The 24,492-nt window shown below is 46.8% G+C and overlaps 3 protein-coding genes across 5 annotated transcripts; 2 read left to right on the top strand and 1 right to left on the bottom strand.

The window, feature by feature from the left end:
- Positions 1 to 703: 703 nt before the first annotated feature.
- LOC131669789 (uncharacterized) lies at positions 704 to 3,469 on the top strand. The gene is made up of 4 exons (XM_058944928.1): positions 704 to 946; positions 1,724 to 1,846; positions 2,321 to 2,453; positions 2,620 to 3,469. The coding sequence occupies exons 1-4, from the start codon at positions 846 to 848 to the stop codon at positions 2,677 to 2,679; spliced, it is 417 nt and encodes a 138-aa protein (XP_058800911.1). The 5' UTR covers positions 704 to 845; the 3' UTR covers positions 2,680 to 3,469.
- A 3,664-nt stretch (positions 3,470 to 7,133) lies between these two features.
- Positions 7,134 to 14,648, top strand: LOC131669787 (protein son of sevenless). 2 transcript variants are annotated; one of them, XM_058944925.1, is made up of 16 exons: positions 7,134 to 7,788; positions 7,881 to 8,144; positions 8,224 to 8,307; positions 8,380 to 8,819; positions 8,903 to 9,086; positions 9,159 to 9,408; positions 9,865 to 10,080; positions 10,976 to 11,339; positions 11,418 to 11,862; positions 11,941 to 12,096; positions 12,227 to 12,409; positions 12,489 to 12,893; positions 12,973 to 13,216; positions 13,384 to 13,703; positions 13,911 to 14,175; positions 14,508 to 14,648. In XM_058944925.1, exons 1-16 carry the CDS (start codon positions 7,681 to 7,683, stop codon positions 14,606 to 14,608), a joined length of 4,029 nt encoding a protein of 1,342 aa, XP_058800908.1. In that variant the 5' UTR covers positions 7,134 to 7,680; the 3' UTR covers positions 14,609 to 14,648. The 2 variants fall into 2 exon arrangements, with proteins under 2 accessions (XP_058800908.1, XP_058800907.1); XM_058944924.1 differs by having other exon boundaries at positions 13,363 to 13,703.
- On the bottom strand, positions 14,240 to 23,438 carry LOC131669788 (anoctamin-4). Of its 2 annotated transcripts, none has more exons than XM_058944926.1 (13): positions 22,914 to 23,438; positions 20,412 to 20,610; positions 19,952 to 20,234; positions 19,589 to 19,743; positions 19,276 to 19,521; positions 18,999 to 19,198; positions 18,778 to 18,915; positions 18,490 to 18,707; positions 18,115 to 18,420; positions 17,744 to 18,053; positions 17,460 to 17,665; positions 17,094 to 17,384; positions 14,240 to 16,306 (listed from the first exon to the last, which is right to left on the bottom strand). In XM_058944926.1, the coding sequence occupies exons 1-13, from the start codon at positions 23,329 to 23,331 to the stop codon at positions 15,989 to 15,991; spliced, it is 3,288 nt and encodes a 1,095-aa protein (XP_058800909.1). In that variant the 5' UTR covers positions 23,332 to 23,438; the 3' UTR covers positions 14,240 to 15,988. The 2 variants fall into 2 exon arrangements, with proteins under 2 accessions (XP_058800909.1, XP_058800910.1); XM_058944927.1 differs by lacking the exon at positions 22,914 to 23,438 and adding an exon at positions 20,864 to 21,010.
- Between the last annotated feature and the right edge of the window lie 1,054 nt (positions 23,439 to 24,492).

Genomic DNA, 24,492 nt, shown 5'->3' with positions numbered 1-24,492 from the left:
TCGTTCGTCCATTCGTGACTCAGCCTGGCTCGGTTTTGCACCGCGAGGTCAGGTCGAATCACGGAAAGGCGTTACTCGCGTGCTGATCTGAGCCACATGGTGCCGCAAGAGAAGTAAAAATTAGGGTCTTTTTATCGAATTGCTTGCGGGATTCAGTCGACGCCAGCGAGCTTTCGTCGGGAAACTCGATTCGCCCAGCATTGGACGTTATTTCCTTTTAATAAGCCGCTTCCCTCGTCTGCCGGGCGGACAGCGCGATGCAGATATACACAATAGCAGCTCGTCGCGCGCGAGACTCTCCCATTGGACAATCGAGACTCGTTGCCCCGCGCGCCGGAGGATTGATTGCGCCCGCGAAGAATGTCCCGCTGATTTCGATGCGTCGAGGGCGCGCGCGGTGCCGACGGAGAGTGGCGCGGGGGACCGCCGACGGCGGGTCTCGTCGAGCGACGAACCGCGAGGGTCGTCGCCGCTGCCGACGGGAAGAAACGCGGAAGAGGCGCTCGGCGCAGGTGTGCAATCGACGTCGATCGAGCGCAACACTCAGAGGGAGGATGCGCGATCGATGCGTGGTCCGGCGGTGCGCGTCGCAACGGTGGTGGGGCACCGGAGGCACGCGAGTATCCCGCGCGATCTTGCTCGAGTATATATGCCGGCGTCGTCGCGCCAGCAACACGACTAGACGACCAGAAGTTAGCGCGAGCACGCGTGCGCGCCACTCGAAGCTCAGGCCTTGCTCGGCGGGGGTTTAGCGAGCGAAGTGCAGCCGATATCAGTGAAACGCTCGGTGCTACTGCTGCTGCTACTGCGGCTGTTGTTGTGCTTCGCCGTTCGCTTGGCGCGAGATGAGCAGAGTTTCAGCGAGTGCACCGACACTGGCGGCGATCCTCGTCGCCGCATCCCTCCTCGTGCGCATCGCAGAGGCCAGACCCTCGCGGATACTCAGGTGAGAGCGCGCCACCGCAAGCTCCGCTCGCGCTGACTTTTCGTCGCGATTTTCACGGGCGTTACGCGCGTATCTCCGGTGCGGTTCAACCGATTTCGGGGGGGGGGGGGGGGGGGGGGTACGGTTTCATGGAAAGGGCACGCTGCCGAGTCGGCCCCGTTTTCTCACTGGCTTGCTCGAGTTGCAACGAAATGAAGTCGAGGTTGGCATTTTCTTTTGCTTGCTCTCGTAAGCGAACGGCCGTCGTCTCGTTCGTCTTATCGGCGCGCGTAAAAATTTCACGACGAAGCTTGCGAAACGAGAACGACGAGTAACGTGCTGCGCGCTCAACGCCAACGCGATATCGCCTCGAGCAACGATCAAGAGAGAGAGAGAAAGAGAGAGAGAGAGAGAGAGAGAGAGAGAGAGAGAGAAAAGAAAAGGAAAAGTCAGCGCGCGGCGCAGGCAAGGGCGCGACACACACGTATATGCAGCGACGGGCGAATCGTAGCGCAAGTCGAGCGACGAGCGACCCACTTGTACAGGTGTGCGCGCGCGAAATCATGATGCAAGCGACACTTGGACTGTCGAGTCGCGTCGTCGAACGCCGGGCATGATGCAACGGCGATGCGCTCGCGAGTCATCGGCGCACGTGACGCGCATCCCCCGTGCGCGCACAACCGAGCGAGCGGCTCTGTTTTGTCGACGCGCGGAGCGCCAGGACGCGCGTATCCGCGACAAGATAGGCGCGCATGGGAAATCAAATCCAAGTCTGATCGTTACATCTGTCTGTTACAGTCGGCCCAAGCGAGTGTCGGACCAGAGGCTGGCCGAGCTGGAGACGCTGGTCTCGTTGGCCAAGATGAAGGGCAAGCTCATCACCGTGCCCATCGGCTATGGCCACGTCGATCCTTACAAGCTGTGAGTATGCGTCCCACGGCCTGTGCCTGCTCCTTCGCCACGTTCGCCGCGGAATCTCGAGGGCGCGAAAGGCAACAAGAGCGAAAGTGAGAGAGAGAGAGAGAGAGAGAGAGAGAGAGAGAGAGAGAGAGAGAGAGAGAGAGAGAGAGAGAGAGGGACGGAGTCTCCCGTCGCCGACGGACTAATCGCTCGGCGAGTTCAATCTGGTCCCAGGCGACGCCGGAGCGCACGATAAGGAGCGCTCATCAGCGACACAAATCCGCGCCCGATAAAGCACACGCAGCGCGGCGGGATGCGCGCGCGCGCACGCACGCGGACGCGTGATTTGCACACGCCGCGACGGAAGCCTCCTCCCTCCCTCCAGATTGCGGACGAGCAGCTTGCGGCCACGAAATAATAGGCGCTAGACGCGGCGGTCGACCGGATGGCCTGCTCCTCCGCCTTGTGTTAACCTACCCTCGCTGTCTGTTGCAGTGGACGAAGGCGCAGGTCCAGCACCGAGAGCGACCTGTCCGAGCTGCGGCGCATCCTGAGATCCGTCGTCGTCGATAACGTCCAGCTCAGCCCTCGGGATCGAGGTCGTTTCGCGCAGTTGCTCTCGTCACAGGTAAGCCTCTCCGGATGTCCGATGCAGTTACCGTTGACCGGCGTCGCGATTCCATCGTCCAGTTTTCCACGTCGCTCGGAGTCATCCTTGGCGACGAAATCGACCGATGAACGAGCCTGCATCGCAGAAGCGACGAGTGCTGACTTTTTTCTTTTCTTCCTTGCAGTGGGAGGCGACGGATCAGGAGGAAACGGCGAGCGACGAAGACGAGTTACAGTCTTATTAGATAGATAACAAGCTTATTCTCACTACCCTCGGAACGAAAGTATTTTGCCGGCCCTGCGTGAGCCTCCGACCTAACAGTATTAAAATAGAAGAGAGTGAGATGAAGAGATGAATGAAGAAAGAAACCTTCCACTTCTCTAGTGGAGCCGTGTTCCTTAAGTTTGTTTCCAGAGTGAGAGAGAGAGAGAGACAACTTGTGCGAGTGCTTTTTTTAGTATTTTTTTAACTCTTTTTTTTTTCGTTCGGACATTCCACGTAATCGGAAAGTATTCAATTTTTTTTTTCGGGGAGGTTACGGGTTCGAAAATGTTTTTTCAATTTTTGAGAAGAAAATCTCTCGTGGTGCTATTATTCCATGATATAGTGTTATATATCCAAAGTCCGAGGCTTTGTTACACAGTATTCGATGGCCGCGATGCCGCTCAATTGAGCTGGACGAATTTATACACTTACAATTTTTTCTAGTAGTATTTATTAGATAGTTCAATTTATTTATACGCGCCTTAGGTTTAAGTAGAACGATTAATTCTTCTAGTTTCTGTCAATTGTCTCAAGAATGCAGAGTAGGAGGCATGCACTTATGAAAAACGGCAGATTGGCACTACATTTATTATTATTGTTGTTAATTTTTTTTAAGACAGATTAGAAAAAAATTCGCGAGCTATCCTTTCTGCATTTTTTTTCGGGCAAAGTAGATCGATTGCTATTGGTTTCGCGCGCGGAAGAGCCGCCGAATGCTAATACACTTGTCGGAAGGAATTCGATTTTTTAATTTTTGCGGAGTCCACCGAGTACTGCAAGTGAAATGATAATTTGTAATTAAAGACGATTTCGAACGGAAACATTCGTCGAGAAGGATCATGACGCAATACACTATCCACTAATAAAAATGCGACGAACATTATATCTGAATTATCGACGTTTTTGCGTCCTTTTTTTTGTTTTTTATCCTCTCCACACTTCCCTCGACTATATTGGTTTTCATTAATTACTCGATCGATTCGACGCATCTGCGTTTTGAACAACTAACGATTCGCGCGATGACACGAGCGGATTATTACCGTTAGCCATCATTGGATTTTAGTTTTTTTCGCGCGCGAAATACAAATCGAGATGAAAACTTTTCGTTCAGTGTCCATGCTGGAGGCCGAGGTTACGGACTGAAAATAACTCTAGTAACCCTTGAGTACGCGTGACATGCATTTTCCGTCGGATGTTGGTTAGCGCGTGAGAGAAAGCAATCGCAAGGAAAATCGAGTTGATTTTTTAATTGATCGCACAAAGCAGGAGAGGACGAGCAAAGCGAAGTGATTGCGAGTGTAATTCAATCTCCCGCGAGCGAACTTTTTTAGCTTGTAAACATTTTATTACCGTCAGTTAAACGCATGTAGATCATTCTAAACTTTAGTTCTTATTCCTACTCTATAATTCGATTTCAATTAATTATTTTTCCAAGGCTTTAGCAATAAAAAGCTGGATGGGAAAACGCTTCCAGTTATTTTGGTCTCGCTATGCAAATGCAAACTCACTATCGAGCTTCTGCGGGTTTTATTAAGAATTTTATACAATTATTGAACGACTAGCGAGCAGCTTGGAATAGTAAAATATCAAGCTGAATATTTTGTTCAGCTTAAATGCGATGATTGAAAGGGGTGTTTTGAAACGATGATGCATTTTTAGAAACTGTTGAAGAATGATTTACACGTGTTTTATTTAAAATAGCAAAAAATCGTCTTAACTAGAGATCGAATGAAATGGTATTCGATGTAGTTTTTCGATGAAATGACGAATAAAGAAGGCCACATTTGAAATTTCATTTAAAACTATCATTAATTTTCGATAAAGTATAAACGTCAAGAGTGAGACTATTACGTTCTGCCAGTACTCGTATAACGAAGCAAATGGAAAATGATTTTCTCTTTTCAACAATTCATGCAAGTAATACATTCAACGAAGCATAAAATATTCAGGAATAACTATGAAAGTATAATAACAAAAATTACGTGATTCTCTGCTGTATTCGTAATATTCCTTAATAATATTCAAGAACAAATATACTTTAAATTCTGAAATTGTAAAAATAAGTTACCTTAAGAGTATGAGTGCGATGTAGGTACTAAACTAAACATCTCGTTAATTATGGTTAGACGGGAAATGATTATTTCGCTTCTAATGTCAAATCATAAATACACGATGCAGAATACAGTTTAAGCCATTTTTTTGCTTACTTCTTCAACTATTCAATCGAACTTTACTTGAGATACAAATTCTGATATTGCTGTTATTAAACGTTAATAGATATTATTAAAAGATCCCACGCTTTCGATTCATATCGAAACACATTTCGTTTATCAACGGGTTACACATTAGACTAGCTATTCAGAACTATTTGATCTTATTAGCAATATCGGCGGAGAAGTTGTTATTAAAAGAAAAAAAATCAATAAAGAAAAAAAATCACACAACTAGATACAGGCCTTTACTTTTTCGCTAAAAATGCAATAAAAATCATTATAATGCATTTCAAGTATTAGTCACTTAATCGTGATGTTTCATTAATAAAGAATTCAGCACTTGAGTAGCTTACGAAAGACCTATCTTTAGATTGCGATTTCTTTTTATTATATGGATCGGACAGGTTTTCCGAAACCCTTATCAAATATGCGCAATGTGACGACGAAAGCACCAGTCAATCGGATTCTTTCGATAGAGAATTGTCGCTCCCTATAGCGCAACAGTAGCACGTTTAGGCACTTCATTTTTGATAATCAACAGAGTATATCGATCATGCCGCGGATAGCGCAGATTTCGATGTACGCTCAATAACAATACGAAACCGACATTCTCATTCGGTTGCTCAGCTTCAGTTACAATAAATAATAAGCGATCGATCATTATATGTAAATTTTTAAGAATTACATCGATAATTTCTTACATTTATTTTCTTAAAAGGAGAAAAACGATTGAAGAAAAGTTATCCGTATCGATTTAATGATTGATAAATTTGAGATGAAGCTTTCAATTTATAGATTGGCTGACAGATATCGAAGTCAAAGCTTAGCCTAACATTGTGAAAAGATTCATCTGCCCGGATTCCCAATTAAAAGGTGCACTTTTTCTAATTTATCGTGAAACTTCTCTAACAATTATTTCGTCGAACGTGTACTTCCAAAGTCATAAATGTTCGATGTTTCGTGATAACACGCAATGTTAAAAACTTGGTGTCAGTTAAATATTTTTGACAAGATGATAGGCGTAATTATTTTTTCTTCTTTTTCTAACTATCCGCAAACTATGACGTACTTGAATAATGCGATTTTGTTTTCTTATATAAGCGTAGATTCTACGCCGGCGACAATTGAAGCTCTTCAAACTTGCTAATAGAAAGTTATATCTCTTAGTTTTAGAGTGACCGATTAAAAACAAGCAAATGCAAAGTTATCTGCGTAATATAAAGTAAACATGAAATAATTGTCCATTGACTTTTGAAAGTGTATAAGTTTTGAAACGTGCGTTTGACGAACAGTTCAAAGAGATCATGTGTTTACAGCAAGCACGCTATTTTTTCATACTTCGTTTAACTAACTTCTTGAAACAATGACATTCAGTATTCATTGAAAACGCGTTCGTTAAATCTCGTATTTAGCATTTCATTTGACCTTTGTATTGCTGATATGAAATAATGAAATACAAATGACCAAATTGAAAAGTTTGTCCGTCTTGTATGATCCACAGAAAAACGTAATAATCTGAAAAAATACGTTTTCTTGTTTGAGGATCTCATGATAATATTTCTTTCATAATCTAAAGATATAATTTTTCCTAGGAAATACTTTTGAACATAAACAAAAAAGAAAGTTATAATGGATTGAATTTCGATGAAACATGTATAAATAAAAACATAAAGAAACAAAGAAAAGGTATAGTTCTGTCCCGTGAAGCGAATTATTTTTTACGACCATGGTGGTTCAAAAAATATTATCGTTGAATTATTATTTTATTTTTATGAGATATTAGTTAACATTTATAAAAGTCGACATTTTGCGTGTATTGACACGTTCTATAGTGATTGAATTTTCAGTTTGACATCAATACTATTACAAATTATTTTTAAATATATGATTAATTATATAAATGTACAGATTTCAAGCTAAAAATAGACGGAATATTACATGCTATTAACGAAAATATACTCGTATTATGACGTCTAGACAGCTAGTGCATGGTTATTAAAAAAGGTCGAGCATTTATTTGAAAATTTCAGCTCTGTCCCCGCCGATAAAGACATTGGCTTCTTACCGACCTACACCCTTCTCTGACTTTTCTTAAATAATCCTCCTGCAGAGTGCGCATACTCTCAGGCAGAGTAACAGCAAGAGATAGACTCTCTTTGAGAGAGACAGCAAGAGAGTGAGACGGAGAATGTGTTCGCGCATCGTCGTCGTCGTCGTCGTCGTCGTTGGTTGTCGTCGGTCGTCGTCGTCGTCGGTGGTGTATAAGTGTGTATGATTTCTCTCTCCCTCTCTCTCGCGCAAAGTAAAGAGAACGATCGTCATCGGGAAAAACACCATCCAGCGCAGAGATCATCATTATAATTTGTGTTAGTGTTCGAGAGACACAAGTATCAACAAGGACAATGCCACCAGCCGTCGATTTTACCTGATAGTACAAGAGATTGATTTTCTCTTACTCGCTAGTTTCTTTTTTGTTTTTTTGTTTTTTTGTTTTTTTTTTTGTTTTTTCAAAAGAAAAAGACAAGTTTTTTTTATCAGTGCTGTGACAAGAGAAAGACGAACAGGCAGGCAGAAAAAGAGGAAAGAAGACATTGTCGTACGCTGTATTTAGCGGAGTATACAGAACTTGTTGAGATAAAGGACTGCGTGTTTTCGCAAAAAACTACTGTTTTCATGACTCGCCTTTCAAGTCCTTATCGCTATCCACCTTCTCCTCTTCCTCCTTCAGCTCGCCAACTCCTGCTCCTTTCTAGTAGTAGCCAGGCGAGATGTTCTCCTCGCCGACCTCCCAAGTGGGTGAGACTTGCGGCTACGACTTCGACAAGGAGGAAAATGTTGCCAAGTGGAAAGGTGTCTTTGTCAATTCTCTCAGAAAGGTCAGAACACTTGTCAATTCTCATGCCTTGTACTTGCAAAATCAAAAATCAATTATCTCAATGATTCCAAATATGAGGATATTAACTTTCAGGTGCTAGAACAAGTACATCCAAGTCTAGAGGCCAGACAAGATGCATTGGATTATGTCGAGAGTTTAATTCTAAGGATGCTTGGCATGTTATGCGGTCATCCATCTCCTCATAAACCGCAAGATGTGGAAGAAAGAGTTAGACGCACATTCCCAACACCCATCGATAGATGGGCACTAAAAGATGCCAGAGAAGCACTAGAGAAAGGCAAAAAGAAGTCTCCACTTGTTTTGCCAGTTGATAAAATTCATCAGCTTTTGCAAAAAGTTAGCGCTCTTATCCTTTAATGTTTTTGTACTTTGCTGTATAACGTTGCGACTGAAATATGAAATTTTATTTTCCCAGGAGGTTCTGCAGACAAAAATTGATTGGCAAGTTAGTCAGTTTATCGTAGGTGTTTTGGAGTATATTTCAGCTGATATTTTGAAGGTATTTATCTTGTGATTTTCAACAGCTCAACTGCACCATGGATCGCTAATAATGTACTATTTTGTTTTTTAGCTTGCTGGTAATTATGTTAAAAATATTCGCCACATAGAAATCTCTTATGAAGACATTAGAATTGCAATGTGCGCTGACTTGGTTTTAATGGATATGTTTCATCAAGACGATGGTGTTGAGGGTCCCCAGACTGGTCTGGGGACTGTAGTGTCACAAACTTATGAAGAGTCTGTTCGTGATCTCATTCAAGACGAGAGACACTATTTAAGGGATTTGCACATGATCATTAAAGTGTTTAGAGAAGAAATAGCGAAACTAACTACTGATCGTGCAGAGTTTGAATCGCTCTTCAGTAATATTATGGACATTTATGAAACTACTGTTAATTTGCTTGGTAGTTTAGAGGATGTAATGGAAATTACTGAAGAAAAGCAAACGCCCACTGTAGGCTCGTGTTTTGAAGAACTCGCTGAGGCAGAAGAATTTGAAGCATACACAAAGTATGTATTGAATTCAAAAGTTCAGTGTAAATTTTATGCCATAAAACTTAATTTTAACCTCGAATTTCGTTTATATTCAACAGGTATGCACGTGATATAAACAGCCCAGCCTGTCGAGAAGTTTTGACAAAACTGTTGTCTAGACCGGAGGCTAACGCAGCTTTACGCGCGGCTGGTCATGGTTTTAAGGAGGCTGTCAAATATTATTTGCCAAAGCTTTTAATGCAGCCTGTGTGGCATTGTTTTTTGTATTTCGACTATATAAAGGTAAATTGATTCTCAATTAAATTTTTTCAACTAATCATAAGTAAGTCAGGTCTTCAATAACTATCATTATAGGTATTGCTAAAGCGCACGCCAAGCACAGAAGATCGAGAGACTCTGGAGCAAGTTCAAGGTCTGCTGCGACCTATACAGCTAAATCTACAAGAAATTCTAGAGAACAACAAAGTGAAACGCGACAGTGGCCTACGAATGCAGAGTCGTGCTCGAAGGCAAGCTGCTCTTGAGAAAACAAGCGAGTTACAGAAGACTGTCGATGGATGGGACCAAAAGGATGTTGGACAGTGTTGTAACGAATTTATTAGAGGTAATGTCTTACTTGCAGAATACAGTAAAGCTCAGTTGATTTGATACAAAAAATACGGTTAGATTCAATAATTATCGACATTCTTTGCGAAATCATATACTTTTTGCATGCTTGGACAAAAATGTGCGTTCAAAATCGAGCTTTCCACACGTATGAAAAAATACAGTACGACACGTGTTCGGGAAAGTTTTTCCTCTCGTGTGGCGTTTACACCCGAGCGAAGCTTCGCTCTACGACAATCTACTTTTCTGCACTTGTATCGTCATGTACTTTTTTATTTTTGTAATATATTGAAGTCACGATTCTAATTTATTTTATAATAATTAGCATTGTCATTTATTTGATGAGTATGTTAGTGTTACAATATGTTTATTTAATTGTTTTTATTTATTTCGTAGAATTAGAACATAAATCATAAATCTTTACTTTTCCTAAAATCTTAAACTTGCATTGCAGAGGACTTTCTTAACAAAGTAAATCGAAACGGTCGCATGAATACAGAAAGGCGAGCATTGCTTTTTGATGGTCTACTGATATTGTGTAAATCAGGCAAAAGGGTAAGCGTTAGCGTCACCGGAGTGAGTAACTCAGTGCATCACCAGTGCGATTTAAGACTGAAAGAACGCTTCTTTATTCGAAAAGTTGACATCATCGATCGAGAAGATACAGAAGGTATATTAGTACATACTATTTTTCCTAACAATTTGTACAAAATGTGGTGATAATTAAGAGTGTGAGGCTGAGAGGCGGGAGGGAGGGGGCAGCCGCGAAATTCCACGATCGAAATAAAATAAATTATTAATCAGTAATGTAAAACTTTGATATTATGATTGGTCTAAAATTTAATGAATTCGACTAAGAAAGTTTATTCAAGACAATTGAAATGTTGCATTCTTTTTATCTTTTAAATAATAAAACAAAATTAGAAATGCGTCATTCATGTAGTAGTCCCGACTGTTACGTTTGAAGCATAGAAAAAGAGAAATCAATGCGATAGGATAACCAAAGTAATAAAACCATTAAACTGGTCGCTGAACCAAGCAAAGGACTTGTGAATGGTGTAAGATTGCGTGAAACAAGTGTAAATAAAAAATAAAAATGTTTTAAACTTGTTGGTTTTTAATAACTAATAAGTAATAAATATATATAGGTACAAAAAATTATTAATTAAACGAAAAATAAAGTTAAAAACTATATAGCCGACATAAAAATCTCCGACATGTGAGGATAAAGCTTGCTATTTTATTTAGTTTGTAATTTTATTTTTCGTTTCATTAATAATTTTGTGTACTTATATATTTTTATTAGTTATTAAAAAGCAACACCGCTTTCTAATGTTTTTCTAATGTTTCATATTGAAGTTACATGCGTTATATTGCGTTTCGGTAGAAAATAAACTAGTCACAGCTACATTCTCAAATTTAATAGAATACTTTATTATTCCAACACACTGTTAGTAAATTACAAGATAATATGGGAAGTGGACATTTTGTGCACTCTGTTAGGAGAAAATCTTTCGTCGATCTTGCGCAAGTAAATGTGTACGGTGACCGTTGTAATTTTATAGAATTGAAGAACGCTTTTGAGATAGCACCGAGGGATCATCCGAACGTCATTCTCGTAGCAAAGTCAGTGGAAGATAAAAACAGTTGGATGGCCGACCTTGTGATGCTCAACACTAAAAGTATGCTGGAACGCACACTTGATAGTATTCTGTTGGACGAGGAAAGGAAGCATCCACTCAAGTTGCCTCCGCCACAAATGTACAAGTTCGCCGAGCAAGATAGTTCGGAAAATATCGTTGTGGAAGCTCGTGAAAATGGTGGTGTACCGCTTATTAAAGGAGCTACGCTGGTTAAGCTTGTTGAGAGGCTGACTTACCATATTTATGCAGATCCTGCGTTTCTTCGCACTTTCTTGATAACTTACAGGTATACTGAAGTTTGTTTATTTATGTATTGAAAAATTTATCTGAAACGTATTTTCGATGGGTTATATTTTGGTTACAGGAGTTTCTGTTCACCACAAGACTTGCTTAGTCTTTTAATTGAGCGTTTTAAGGTACCCGATCCAACGAGAGTTTACGACGACGAAGAACGGCCATCGCGGGAAAGTTGCAAGCCTATTCCTCGCGAGGATTTCAAGCGTTATCGTAAAGAATTTTCGCAACCTGTACAATTCCGCGTTCTCAACGTGCTTAGGCATTGGGTAGACCATCACTTTTACGATTACGAGAGAGACATGAGTTTGCTCGAAAAGCTGCTCGAGTTTCTCAGTTTCGTCAACGAAACTTGCAAATCTATGAGGAAGTGGGTCGATTCGGTCGAGAAAATTGTACAAAGAAGAAAGAGTGAACCCATGGAGTCGAGGCCTATAACTTTTAGTTTCGAAAGATCGCCACCACCTATTGAATGGCATCTTAAAGTCCCCGAAGAGGAATGGGGCATTTTAACGGTACGTCAATTTTGCAATGCATATAAATTTGTAAGTTTTTATAGTTTACTAACAATTTATTTTATTGTACGTTTGCAGTTGCACCCTATCGAATTAGCAAGACAACTGACGTTATTTGAATTTGAATTGTACAGAAACGTCAAGCCTTCCGAATTAGTAGGTTTAGTTTGGACCAAAAAAGACAAGGAAAAGAGGTCGCCTAATCTTTTAAAGATGATTAAACACACAACAGATGTAAGTTATTTTTACAATTGTTGAATCTTGTGCATTCAGGTACTACGAATTCTAAACGTCGTGCAATTTATTAATTGTATTTATTAATTGTATCATTACTAAATATTAATAATCAATTTATTAATTGTAGTTTACTAGATGGGTGGAAAAGACAATTGTTGAGGCAGAAAATTTTGAGGAAAGAGTCGCGATAGTTTCTCGAGCAATTGAAATTATGATGGTACTACAAGACCTGAATAATTTTAACGGGGTTTTGGCTATAGTTAGTGCCATGAATTCCGCTTCAGTGCATCGATTAAACTTAACGAAGCAGGTAAATTTTACACATACTTCACGTTTTACAAAAGCTTCAATTTCTATTTTTATCAATCGACTTTGTAACCTTTCTCTAGCAAATATCCGCGCGACTTGACAAAGCTTTGTCGGACGCTTGCGAATTAAACGCCGATCATTTTCGCAAATACCAGGAGAAGCTGCGTTCGATCAATCCTCCATGTGTGCCATTTTTTGGCATGTACCTGACAAACATTGTGCACATCGAGGAGGGTAACCCAGATTTCTTACCCGATGGTACACTTATTAACTTTAGTAAGAGGCGAAAGGTTGCCGAAATTATCGGTGAAATTCAACAGTATCAAAATCAGCCATACTGTTTATCGATTGAGCCGAGAATTCGACGATTCATTGAAAATCTTTGCCCCTTCGATCCTGAAATGTCCGATACGGAAATTAGGGATTATCTGTATAATAAAAGTACGGATATCGAGCCTAGGGGATGTAAGCAACCGACTAAAGCGGTAAGTTTCGCTAAGAAGTATTGAAGATTATTTTGACGCTTTAGTATAAAAAACAATATTTTTTAAAATCGAATTTCAGCCTCGTAGATGGCCCGACCTTAACTTAAAATCACCGGGTATAAAAGCGCGAAGTTTGAGTGGAAAGTTACCAGCGCCATTGCAAGCGGTTGCGTCAAGCGTGAGATTGCATGATCCACCATCAATGACCCAAGAGATACCCGTGAGAGAAGCACCGTCAGATTTACCTGAAACACCGCCACATGGTTCGTCATTCTCGTCGACTACCAGTGATCACAGTGTTTTTGCGCCTGTTCTTCTTGGAAGTAAGCTCTCTAGTTTTCTCTGTACTCGAGTTGATTTTTAATTCATTTTGAACCACGAGTTTACTTTTCTTAAAAAATTTATTTTCAATTTTATTGTCAAAATAAAAAAAAAATTAATCATGATCCTCTTCATCTTAAAAAATCAGGCCTAAACATCCATTCCCCAGGCTCTCCAGTGCCATCGCTGAGTATGTCATCGTTGTCGCTCGGTTCACCAGGCAACAGTCCACAATTAGGTTCACCAGGTCATTTACCAACAGCACATCATCAACAATCATCGTCGTTTGGATCGACACACTTTGGTTTTAATTCTGGAACAATTGGTACTTTGGCTTGCCTCACTTCGTCGTCGTCACTTGCTGGCAGCCCAAATTCAATACCACCACCGTCGCCAAGTCACGCACCGCCATTTGGTCAACCGCCACCACCTCTGCCACCGAGATCACATCGGAGGCGAGAGAGTGTGCTGAGTGAATCACCGCAACAGGTGGGTTCATAAATTCTGAACGCAATGAATGCAGGAAATGTTTGACTTTGATAAACTGTGCCAAGGCCACACGTGTTAATACAATGAATTAAGAATAGAAATTTTTGTTTGAAAACTAGCGAACAAGAACTAATTATTGAAATTATTTTTTAAAATAAACTTTCTCTGAACGTATAATAAAAGTAATATCACTTCCAACACTAATAGGCTCGACAAGCACCAAACGCACCGATGTTACCGCCCCGCGAGGGTGTATCACCACCGCCTTTGCCACCCCGACGTGAATTGCTCTCGTCGACTTTGCCTCCACGTTTTCCAGCTAACTTAAATACCAGCAGTTCGTCACTGCTAGTAAGGCGCAATTCATCTCTAGAAAATTCTATACCTATAAATACTGGTGGACATTCAAGGCGGCATATGTCTTTCAATGGCCCGAGTCCAACTGCACTACCACCCAGTCAGCCTCCTAATGGTTAGTAAATCAGAGGGAATATAGAATAAGTATGCAAACGTTTTGAAAACAGAAGTATTTATTTAATAGATATTCTTACACCGTTTTACGGGATGTTTTGAGTTCAATGATACTAAGAAATATTTTTCACAATAAAAATGTTTTTATGGATGACTTTTAGTTACAACTTTATGTTTGTTAAAATGCACAAAGTAGAGCTATTGAATTTATAAAGTAACAATCAATAACGATTACATCTCAAGTGAGGATTGGAGTAGCTACGGTTGCAAAAAGAACATTTCTTTTATATTAGTAGTTTGAAGAATCAACGTTTATTGTTTATCGGTTTTTAGGATCAGTGACACCAAGATTACCACCAAAGCCACAAATACCCGGTCGCTCGTCCAGTACAATGTTCAACTTTAGTGCTCCACCACCACCAGGTTCGAGCTAATCTTCACGATACGTAGAGAGGGAGACTGTCTGCCTGATGCTGCTGCTGCTCGGTTTTTTGCTACATTCCAACAAAACAATCTGTGTCGTAGCGTATCCCTCCTTATTCTTCCTACTTTTGTTTCGTTTTGACTTTAAAAAAAAAAAGTATCCCAACAAGCAAACAAAAAAAGGTAATGCCGATATTGTACAGTATATTTTTAGACAACTTTTTACTGATCGAGAGAGTACCCCCTCCATTCCTTCTCCTTTTTATGCTTTTTATCCCTTTGTCTACTTTTCATTCTATATCTTTCCAAACCGAACTGTGATACACTATTAATGACTAAATGGCCGACTGTGGCCGCGTGTACGTGTGTTGTATGTAATTAGACGTTTTTAGTAACGTAAGGAGAGAGCTGGTGAAACACCGTTCGTTCGCCGTCTCATTTTTATTTTTACACCATCCATATTTGTTCAACTACCCTCCCTGTCTCCTCTCCCCCCACCTTTTCAATCTCTATATCTTTTACAATGTTTGTATTTCGTTTATTTACAAAAATGAAACCTATAATTGTGAATTTAACAATTTTTACCTTCCCGCTGCTGGCGCACACTTGGTTTCTGTATGATTTTGTTGTTTTTTTTTTTTTTCGTCTCTCGAATAGCGCAGCAACCAAGGAATTATGTACGTGTATATTGTTATAAATATGCTCTGTCGATAGCTGAGAAAGGAATTATTAAGATATGTGAAATAAATAAAGAGTATATTGTGTAGTAATCGTGTTTAGCCTTCACATTTTTTTTTAAAAAGGAGTTCTCTTCTACCAACCAACTTCTTATATCGCAACAACAAGCGTTTTCTAACGAAAAACATTATGTATATCTTATTTTTACAGTATACGCTTTTCATCTACATTGCACATAATACGGTACAAAAATATAACAATTAACAATCGACCGCCTTACGATAAAACATTTTACGAAAAAGAAATAGTAAAACAATTGAACATTCACCGTATATTTACAATCACCGTATTTTTCGATTATGTTTCATTTCTGTTTTTTGTACGATATATCCTTGCCGTAAAATATTCAATCTCTAAGTATCATCCAAAGACAATTACGTGGCATGATACGGGAAGTATCTAGCTAATACTGATTAAGGTGCTGGACAACCGGAACGGATAAGCGAAGGGGAAAAAGTACGTGTGATTCCAAGTATACGTGGTATCGAAGATTTATAGCTATCGAACGAAATGATAACGCACATATATGTCTTTGATGCCGATCAGTATACGACTACGTATCCTCCCGCGGCAGATCGAATCGACATTTCGTTAGAAAGCTATAGCGGAACAGTCTTCACACGCGCGTGCACGCGACTTGTTCTCTAACCGTTTCACGTCACTTCCCACATAGTCGAGCCGTCCGCGTTTTTGTTGTTCGTACACCTCGGGCCTGATATGTCGACGTGAGCGTCAAGGCCGTCGCTCAATTTGCTGAACCGCCTTGCCCAGCTGTGTCGGTTGCCGGCCGGTCTACCCGCCAGACCAGCGTCCCGCAGCACCGACAGCAGCTCATCCTCGTCTTCCCGACCTTTCACGCCCTTCTCATACTTGGCTTCCTGGGCGAGCAGTCGTTCACGAGACCGCTGCGTGGCCACTGAGCGCGGAGTTTCCGGGATCACGTAGCTCATTATTCCCGTCAGCGCGAACACCTGAAAAGCCGTACAGTTATTGCTTGTTGTTCGTTCTGAAGAACTTCGGCGCGTGAAATGGTGCATCGATCGATCGCCAGTGTAAATGACAGGCTGCGGTGATTATACTATGCAGTACTACTCGGGCGCGCCCGCCGTTCGACTCGGTGGCTGGGAAACTACTCGATGCCGCATGTTCGCCGCTACTGTCCGCGCGAAATTAAGCTACTATATACCCAAGCTAAATCCAGTCTAAATAGCACCAACCTAACTTTTCTTTTTGCGATGCCAATTGTTCATGCGAAATTCTTTAAATAGATTAACGAAAATTTCCAATTTCAAGAAACTGATAATGCCAATCGATTTTAGGGGGAAAACCATTTATATATATATTTTTTTGGTATAGTGTATTATCGTTAGAAAATAAAATACTCAGGTTTATCCGAAAATCAAGCTTTTATTCGAACCGGTGGCACGAGGCATGTAGGCATGATTTTTTCTGTGCTCTTTTTGTAAAGAAAGATTTTACATACTACTCGTATAGCATAAAGATTTTCGACTTGTTTTTTTCCCGTAGAACCGATCGGCCATGTCAGTCTTTTGAAATCGCAAAATATTTATTAATTCGTTTGAATAGCTTCTTATAAACGATTGGAATCGCCAAGAGGATAAACACAAGTAAATAAATGTTTTCATTCGGACACATCCAGTGATTGGTTTGGTGCCATCCAGCCTGAATTTGGTTTTGGTAATGGCGGATGAAATGAGCCGCGCCAACTGGGTTTCGAATGCCGAACGTGTTACTGACCACGTGCTCGAAGACGACGACGAAGGCGAGCCTGGCAGCGAACACGTGCCAGTACTGCGGGCTCAGGCCATAGGGATCGGCGTTACCCGGCGGATTGCGGTAGCCGCGGTACTGGCAGCTGGGCGGTTGCGTGCGTCGGTCCTCGGCACTGCGCATCTCCTCGGTGTAGTGCGACGTGTTGAACTCCGAGAGCGAGCTGTCGATGTAGCCGACCAGGTCCTCCGTGGGCGAGTACACGAAGGCGTAGACCGTTCGCGGTATGAAGTCCGAGGTGTAGGCTATGACGAAGGCCTGGCGGCAGAGAAGCACGGGAGGGGAAGGCTCGTCACTCGGACTCGGCGCCCGCGGCTGCCGCTCGCCACTCACGTTGGACACGACGGCGGCGTAGGTGACGCCCTTGAGTATCCCGTACCAGGCGCCGATGTCCTCGACGCGCTCGGCCAGCGGGCGGCGCGCCTCCCGCACCATCTTGTAGGCGTCCAGGCGTATCTCGGCGATGTTGTTGAGCAGCGCGAACAGCGGCGCCAGCGGGAACGCCGCGACGAACAGCGTGACGAAGCCGTACTGGATGACTGCGTCGAGAGAGGAGGTGCCCGGTCAGTCGGAGGCTCTCACGCGCTCGCGGCGAGCCTGCGCCCTCTGCCACTCACTCATCTCGAGGTACTCGTCGAAGAGCGCCAGTCTGCCCGGGTCCTGCAGCTGGTAGTCCTGCTCCCAGCTGGTGTAGGGTCGCGACTGGTCCTTCGTGGCGGCCTTGTGGGTGCGCTTGCGCCACCAGTTCCACATCTTCGGCGATAGTATCTCCACGAAGTTGTTGAAGACCTGCTTGCCGATCATGATGATCGCCAGCTGGATGCACACCTCGGACAGGCAGCCCGAGGCGTCGCACACGTCCGTCTTGATGCGGTAGAACTCGGACGAGCGCGACTCCTGGTCGCCCGGGTGCACGTAGAAGCGGCCCTGAAAGCAGCGCCGGCCGGCGTGATCGGTGCTCAAGGTTCGCGCGTGGGCGCCTCGCTACCTTGAAGAAGGCGATGTAGATGAGGGACGAGTAAAAGTTGACGAACTCGAACAGGAAGATCTTGAAGGTGAAGCTGGCCTCGTACTCCGTCTGCGTGCGCGGGTTCTCCATGTTAACCATCCATCTGGCCAGCTTCTGGTATATCCTCGTCAGAATCATGATGATGATGAGATTGATGAAGGCGGCGGTGAGCGAGGTGAAGATCTTGGCGTGGCGCTTGAGGAAGTGACCGCCGCCGTGGAACACCGCCACCAAGGAGATGCGGTAGATGATGGTGCCGAGGACCGCGCCGAGCACCACGCAGATCTGGTGGCAGAGAGCGAGCGGTGAGCGTACTGCGCCGGGCGTGCCGGCACCTCGGCGCGTCGGCGCTACCATGAAGAACACGATGGATCCGGTGGCGATGTATCTGACGGTTCTGGACCAGACGGGCAGATAGGCCTCGCGCTCCCTCGTCACGGGATTGATGCGGAAGGTCTTGACGCTGGTCTCGAACTCCGGCCTCGGCTCCTCGTCACCGTCGCCGTGCTGAAGGTCCCACTCCCAGGCGAGAACCGCTTGGCGCCGCTTCCACATCTCCAGGAAGGTCGTCGCTGCCGAGAGCGAAACGAACGGTGCGGTGAGGGCGGGTGCTTTGGTTGCGCGGTGGTGGGAGGGGCTCACCCCAGAACGACATGAATATGGCGAAGAACACGGTGGACGGGTTGTCGAACAGGTAGGTCAGTCTGGCGAAGAGGCACGAGTCGCCGAGCTTGGTGTACGGGCAGGCCTTGTCGCACAGCGGGCACAGAGTGATGTTCCCTGCGGGGTGAGGGGAGGAGCAAAGTCAGCCGTGGGGCTCGTCCCTCGTCGTCGGGAGAGGGCGCGGCGGGTCGCGCGCCTACCTGCGATTCGGTAGTCGCAGATCTCGTGGCTGGGCACGTTGTCGGGGCCGTGCATGCTGCCGAGGCCGTAGAAGAAGCACAGCAGGCCGACGATCGCCGGCGGGTAGAGAGCGCGCGTGTAGAAGCCTAGCCAGGCGAAGTACAGCGCCACCTTCTCGCCGAAGTAGCGGCGTATCAGCCACAGCGGCTGCCTCTTGTACCTGGTCGCAGTCGCGGATCAAGTCCCCGCTTTGAATCGGGAGGAGCCGAGCGAGCGCTCGGCGGCGGTTCCGCTCACCATTGTCCGGGTCGGGCCCAGATGAGGTAGAGCAGATAGCGGTCGAGTATCTGGCCGTCGCGCGTCGGCTTGTTGTAGACGCCCTCGTGCAGGGGGAAGCAGTCGACGTAGGTGCCGTCGGCCAGCAGTCGCCGTATGCCCGACTTCTCGTGCACTTCGTCGTAGCGCGCGCGCAGCAGGATCTGCATGACTATGAGCGAGCGCTGCGCCGGCGTGAAGGCCGTGTCGCGGTCCTTCACCACGAACCTACGGTGTGCGGGGTCAGGCTCGCGTCAGTGCCACGATCGAGTCTCGAGGGGCGCCAAGCTGATACCTCTCCTCGCGGTCGCCCGGGTCGATGCTGGCGTAGAAGCTCGGCTCCTCGGGATACTTGCTCGTGTCCCAGATGTGGATGCTGCGAAACGTCTCGATCGCCAGGCCCAGGTACTGCTTCCACTTCTGACCTTTGCCTTTGGCCTTCTCTTCGTCCTGTCGCGCAGCGCGTGGACAATGCAATCCTCTCTCAAATCGTGTCCCTCGCGCGATCCGCGACGCGACAAATGCACTTGCTCGGGTCACGCGTGGGCGTGCAGAATAACGCACGGAAATAATGACACAGTGTTTGGAAAAAATAATAGGAGGCGAGCGTGTAAAGACGATACGAAGCAAGGTGACGGCGCGCGTCTACGTGACTCACCCAAGCCTTCACCGAAATGGTGATGAATCGCTTGCAAGGCAGCTTCAGATTCATCACCTCGGCGTACTGGATCTTCACCTTCCACGGTATGTGCAGCTTGAGAAAGTAGGTTTTACCATCGAACGAGTTCTCCTTCGGCTCCAGCTCCATTTGCAGGCCCTCCTTCAGCAGATTCGCCTCGAAGATCCGGCGCTGCTCGCGGTTGCGCGCCTCCGTCTCGGTCATCACGCCCTCGTTCTCCTCGCGGTACACCAGCACCATGTCGATCCTGCGACGGCCGTCTCTGGGAACGACAGTCGATCGCCGTTGTTCGCGGCCGTGGAGAGCGGTAAAGGCGAGGGGATGTCGTCCCAGAGCGAATCGCGATGGTCGGAGACGAGGTGCGGCGCGCTTTGCCTCCGGCCATTCGCGCTCGGCTCTCGGGCCGATTCGCCGGCACGCGGGCAAAGGCGGGCCTCACCTGAAGTACAGGGTGTCGTAGTCGAAGTTGTCGGGGAAGTTCTCGTCGGGCTTGGTGCTCGCCGCGCCGAGGAAGTCCGAGGCGTCGGGGCCGCAGTCGCTGTACTCGGCGCCCTTGTCGAGCTCGGCCTCGTCCGAGCCCGGGAAAATGGTCGCGCGCGAGGCCGACAGCGAGGCCTCCTGCGAGCCCAATTTCGGACCTGCACGCACACGCGCACCTCGTTACAGCGCTGCAATTCGTGGCTCGAGTGCAACGCCGTTCCCGTTCGCGAGAACGAGAAACGAACGTCAGGACGTATATTTGCTCCTCGTTAAGTAAGAGCGGAATCGCTAACGTAACGAGGAGGGAGCTCGGCACTTGTTCAACGGATTGATAAAATTATCGACCACTAATTGATCAGCTCGAGAGAGAGAGAGAGAAAGTAACAACAGCGATAATCTCGTCATACGTACTTTTGTAAGTTCGCTTGCGGGACGAGCGCGAGTGCTTGGCTTTGGCGGTCATGGCGAGCGCGGTGACCGAGCCGTTCACCGGGCGCATCGAGCCGCCTCGTCATTTCCGTGCGCCGCGCCGCCAACTGAGATACTTCCGCGGCGTCTCGGGCAGCGTCTCGCTCTTCCGTTCTAACGAGCTAACGAGCTCGCCCCTCGGCCGCGTGTCACGCTTGCGCGCGACGACACGCGGTGCCGAGGCGCGCGGACAACGCTGCGTGCACGTCAGCGCGCGGTGTATAGAGCTCGCGAGCCTCGTCAATTATTTACCGGACGGCGGATCGATCGACCCCACCTATACGCGAGGACCGGTACGAGGGCGACAACGAGGCTCTCCGCTGTTCTGCGCGCGCGGCGTCGGGCGGCGTGCGATTGGACGATCGGAACGATTGGAGTCGCTGTCGCTCGACGAGATCGGCGCGCGCGATTAGCTCCGAGTTCGATCGGATTGCCGCGACGCGCGAACGTCTATTGCTTTCCCCGTGCGGCCGGAGCAAATAGGCCATCGCAGCGGCACGACCCGTTGCCGATCTCCACGTGGGGAGCCTGCCACGTCGATCGCACTCGAGAAAAGCGGATGATCCTCGGCGTCGAGCGCTTGGCAAGTGCGCGCGCATTCTGACGGTGTCGCTCTAGCAGAAGGAAACGAACGTTCGCGATGGGACCGAAGAATAGGGGGCCAAAACAGGCCGGAACAACAAGTACGAGCGCGCCAAACCAACTTCTCTGAGGAATGCGTGCTACAGGACATATATTGATATCGATCGTCGCGACAGATTACGTATGCGCGCGCGCGCACACCCGTACGCCTCTCGATCAAGGCTTGCTCGCTTTTAATTAAAAACTCGGGCGATCACTCGCGCAGCTCACGGCCGTCGAAAGCCAGCGCTGAAGGGTAGGTATGCGCGCGGAAGATCGGTTTCGGCGTCCAAGGCCGCGCGCGAAAGCGACCGCGGGAGGGGTAGGTGGTGCGGCAACGCGACTCGCGTCGATCGCTTATTTTATGCATCCAAGGATCGATGACCTCGCCGCCGCTCGGCCGAGTGACAATCGCGAGGCGAGAGCCGGCCGCGATACAAGATCGATTTGCCGGACAGCTCACTGATTCCATCGCACTGGCAATTTATCGAACGGGGGTCACACGTGCGCGCGCGAAAGCGGCGAAGCGTGCAATATTGACGAGAGTTAAAAATAATGTGAAAGCACAAGGATGGTCGGCGGGACGTAGCTTGGAGCGACGGCGTGGCGAGCAAGTTCACGGTGACGGCGCACGTGGCCTCACGGCCGGCACCAGCTCGTGGATCGTTGCCTCGACGCAAGTACGGCAAAGCAGCCTGCGTTCGGAGCCCTTGTTCCACTTCTGTGGATGGGCTGTGGAAATTCACCAGTCGCGATCGGTTCGGATGAAAGCCGCGACGGATCTGAGCTGAGATTTGGGGCAGCTGCGGCGCCTATTTACAATCGCGCCGTTTGCGCAAATACAAGGACGCCCTGTTCTGACTGAGTAGATGTAAAAAGGTGTAAAGGTATTCGATGACGACGATTCGAAGAATCAACGAAGTGGATTACGGGCGACTCGCCGCGTCGAGCGGCTTTCGCGACGGCCTATTTTTCTACCCAGGAGGCAGTTTTTAGCGGCAGACGTAAGAATTATTTATTTCACTTTCGAGCGCAAACATAATTTAGTGCTCACTGAGTACATGTTTGCTGTAACGTCGCGCGGTCAATAATATTAAAGGCAGCGGGTATTCTCCACAACGATGTCTACTAAGAGCAGGCACGGCTGAAAAGTGCACGCACTTGCACAAATGAGCGATGATGATAACAAGCACGCATCCCTCGTATAATCAAATTGCCAGACGCGAGCCATCGACAGGGATCGACTACGTCAATGGTTGATCGACGTCCGTCAGTTTCGTCAATTGCCGAGGCGCGCGATCCCCGAGCGACCCGTCGTCGCATCCCTCGAGAGAGGCCGACGGCGGGGCGTAGCGCAGTCAAGCAGACCTACCGAAAGCGTTTCTGGAGATGGTGGACACTCTGGACGGGTACCCGCTGGGCTTCCTCGACTTGCCGTTGGCCTCCTCCTCGAGCTCGTACCTCTGGCCAACGAGGCCGTTCCTACCGTCGCTCTCGAGGAGGGCGGCGGCGGCGGCCCTGCAGAGACCCCGTCCGCCGATGGCTTCGTAGTAGCTCGAGCCCTCGGGCCCGGCGGGCGAGGAGGCGGCCGAGGAAGCCGCTGACGAGGCGGCCGACGACGAGGGCGCCGATGAGGACGGCCGCTCGAGCGTCGCCGGCGCGCCGTCGGCGGCGACACCCTCGGCCTCGGTGGCGAGCGGCTGGCGCCGGCCGGCCGACGAGGACGAGCGCTGCATCCTTCGCAGCTTCAGCCGGTGCGCTCTCTGGCTGCTGGCGCGGCGCTGGCGCATGCTCTCGACATGCCCGCGCGTCAGCCCATCGCGCGGCTGCGGCGGCGGCGCAGCGTCCGGCCGGTCGAGTGTCGTCGCGGCGACTGCCGCGCGCGGCCCGGCGAGCCGCGTCCGGCCGTGGCCGCGCGCATGTGTGGATCCGCGCGCGGCGAGTCCTTCGCGCGGGCGGGCGCGCGCTGCACTTGTCGGCGCGCGCCTGCACCACCTGCCCGCGGGCCGAGCCCCGAACGAACGTCGAGGCGCGCCGCGCGGAGACGCTCCGTCCCGCTCGCCCAGCGGCGGCTGCAATCACGGGAGCTCGTCCGCCGAGTGGATTTCATCGATTACGGCGCAAAAGCCATCCTCCCGCGTGGACGCGCGGACACGAGCAAACGGGGACGCAGAGCTTTTCGGACTAGCGCCAAGGCGATTGGCAGCCGTTGTTTCCTCGCGGCACTGACGTCGGACTTTTAAATTCATGCGCGCGAATCCAATTTCTACGATGGAGCTTTCTTGTCGATTGTACGTTCCTTGGCGAAGTCGACTCTAACGATTTCTACATTGATCGCCAACTAATTTCAGCACCAGCAATTGTCAATTGAACTTTTAGAAGTTCGTTCGTTTGAATAAGAAATATTGCATTTTTGTTTTACTTGTAAACGAAACGAATCACCAAAGAAAGTCCTCTGAATTTATTTTACATTCCGTTAAAATATGATGGCCAACACTGCCATATTCTGACGAAATATTGGGTAAAAGGCTAAGCGAAAATTAAAAATATAAATCATTTGCGCCACTGGTTTCATTAACTTAGTACACATCGGGTAAGGACGATCGAGACGATCGACAATTACCTAATAACCACTCGTGGTATCTGTTCACAAATCAAATTACTTTAGCCTGTGAATGGTGCAATTTTCACCAGTGATATGTTATATTTCATTGATGAAACGATTTATTTGTTATTTGATCGAAAATGCGAAGAAAAGAGAGGGGACTTATTCTCGTCATAATCGGCAATTTAATAAGGCACGTTGACAAAGTTAATCTTCGAATGAACTTACGTATGTTTTTGTACTACAACTGCAGAAAATCTCGATTGGTATTGAAAATATACAAGGACATGTTCCACGTAGATTTATCGATATACTACCGCGAGTGATGTACGGGTGATATTCCTCC

This window comes from Phymastichus coffea, unplaced genomic scaffold, assembly GCF_024137745.1.
Source record: "Phymastichus coffea isolate CEN01 unplaced genomic scaffold, Cenicafe_Pcof_1.1 PCOF00096, whole genome shotgun sequence".
NCBI classification, from domain to species: Eukaryota; Metazoa; Arthropoda; class Insecta; order Hymenoptera; family Eulophidae; genus Phymastichus; species Phymastichus coffea.
This window is presented reverse-complemented; position numbering and strand designations above follow the sequence as displayed.

Coding starts and splice junctions, on each gene's coding strand:
- LOC131669789 (XM_058944928.1), top strand. CDS start 846: ATGAGCAGAGTTTCAGCGAGTGCACCGACACTGGCGGCGATCCTCGTC. Junction 947..1,723: donor AGACCCTCGCGGATACTCAG/GTGAGAGCGCGC, acceptor TGTCTGTTACAG/TCGGCCCAAGCGAGTGTCGG. Junction 1,847..2,320: donor CACGTCGATCCTTACAAGCT/GTGAGTATGCGT, acceptor TGTCTGTTGCAG/TGGACGAAGGCGCAGGTCCA.
- LOC131669787 (XM_058944924.1), top strand. CDS start 7,681: ATGTTCTCCTCGCCGACCTCCCAAGTGGGTGAGACTTGCGGCTACGAC. Junction 9,409..9,864: donor TTGTAACGAATTTATTAGAG/GTAATGTCTTAC, acceptor CTTGCATTGCAG/AGGACTTTCTTAACAAAGTA. Junction 13,217..13,362: donor TGCGCCTGTTCTTCTTGGAA/GTAAGCTCTCTA, acceptor TTAAAAAATCAG/GCCTAAACATCCATTCCCCA.
- LOC131669788 (XM_058944926.1), bottom strand. CDS start 23,331: ATGCGCCAGCGCCGCGCCAGCAGCCAGAGAGCGCACCGGCTGAAGCTG. Junction 17,666..17,743: donor CGACGAGTACCTCGAGATGA/GTGAGTGGCAGA, acceptor CTCTCGACGCAG/TCATCCAGTACGGCTTCGTC. Junction 17,385..17,459: donor ACGCCGCCGTCGTGTCCAAC/GTGAGTGGCGAG, acceptor CTCTGCCGCCAG/GCCTTCGTCATAGCCTACAC.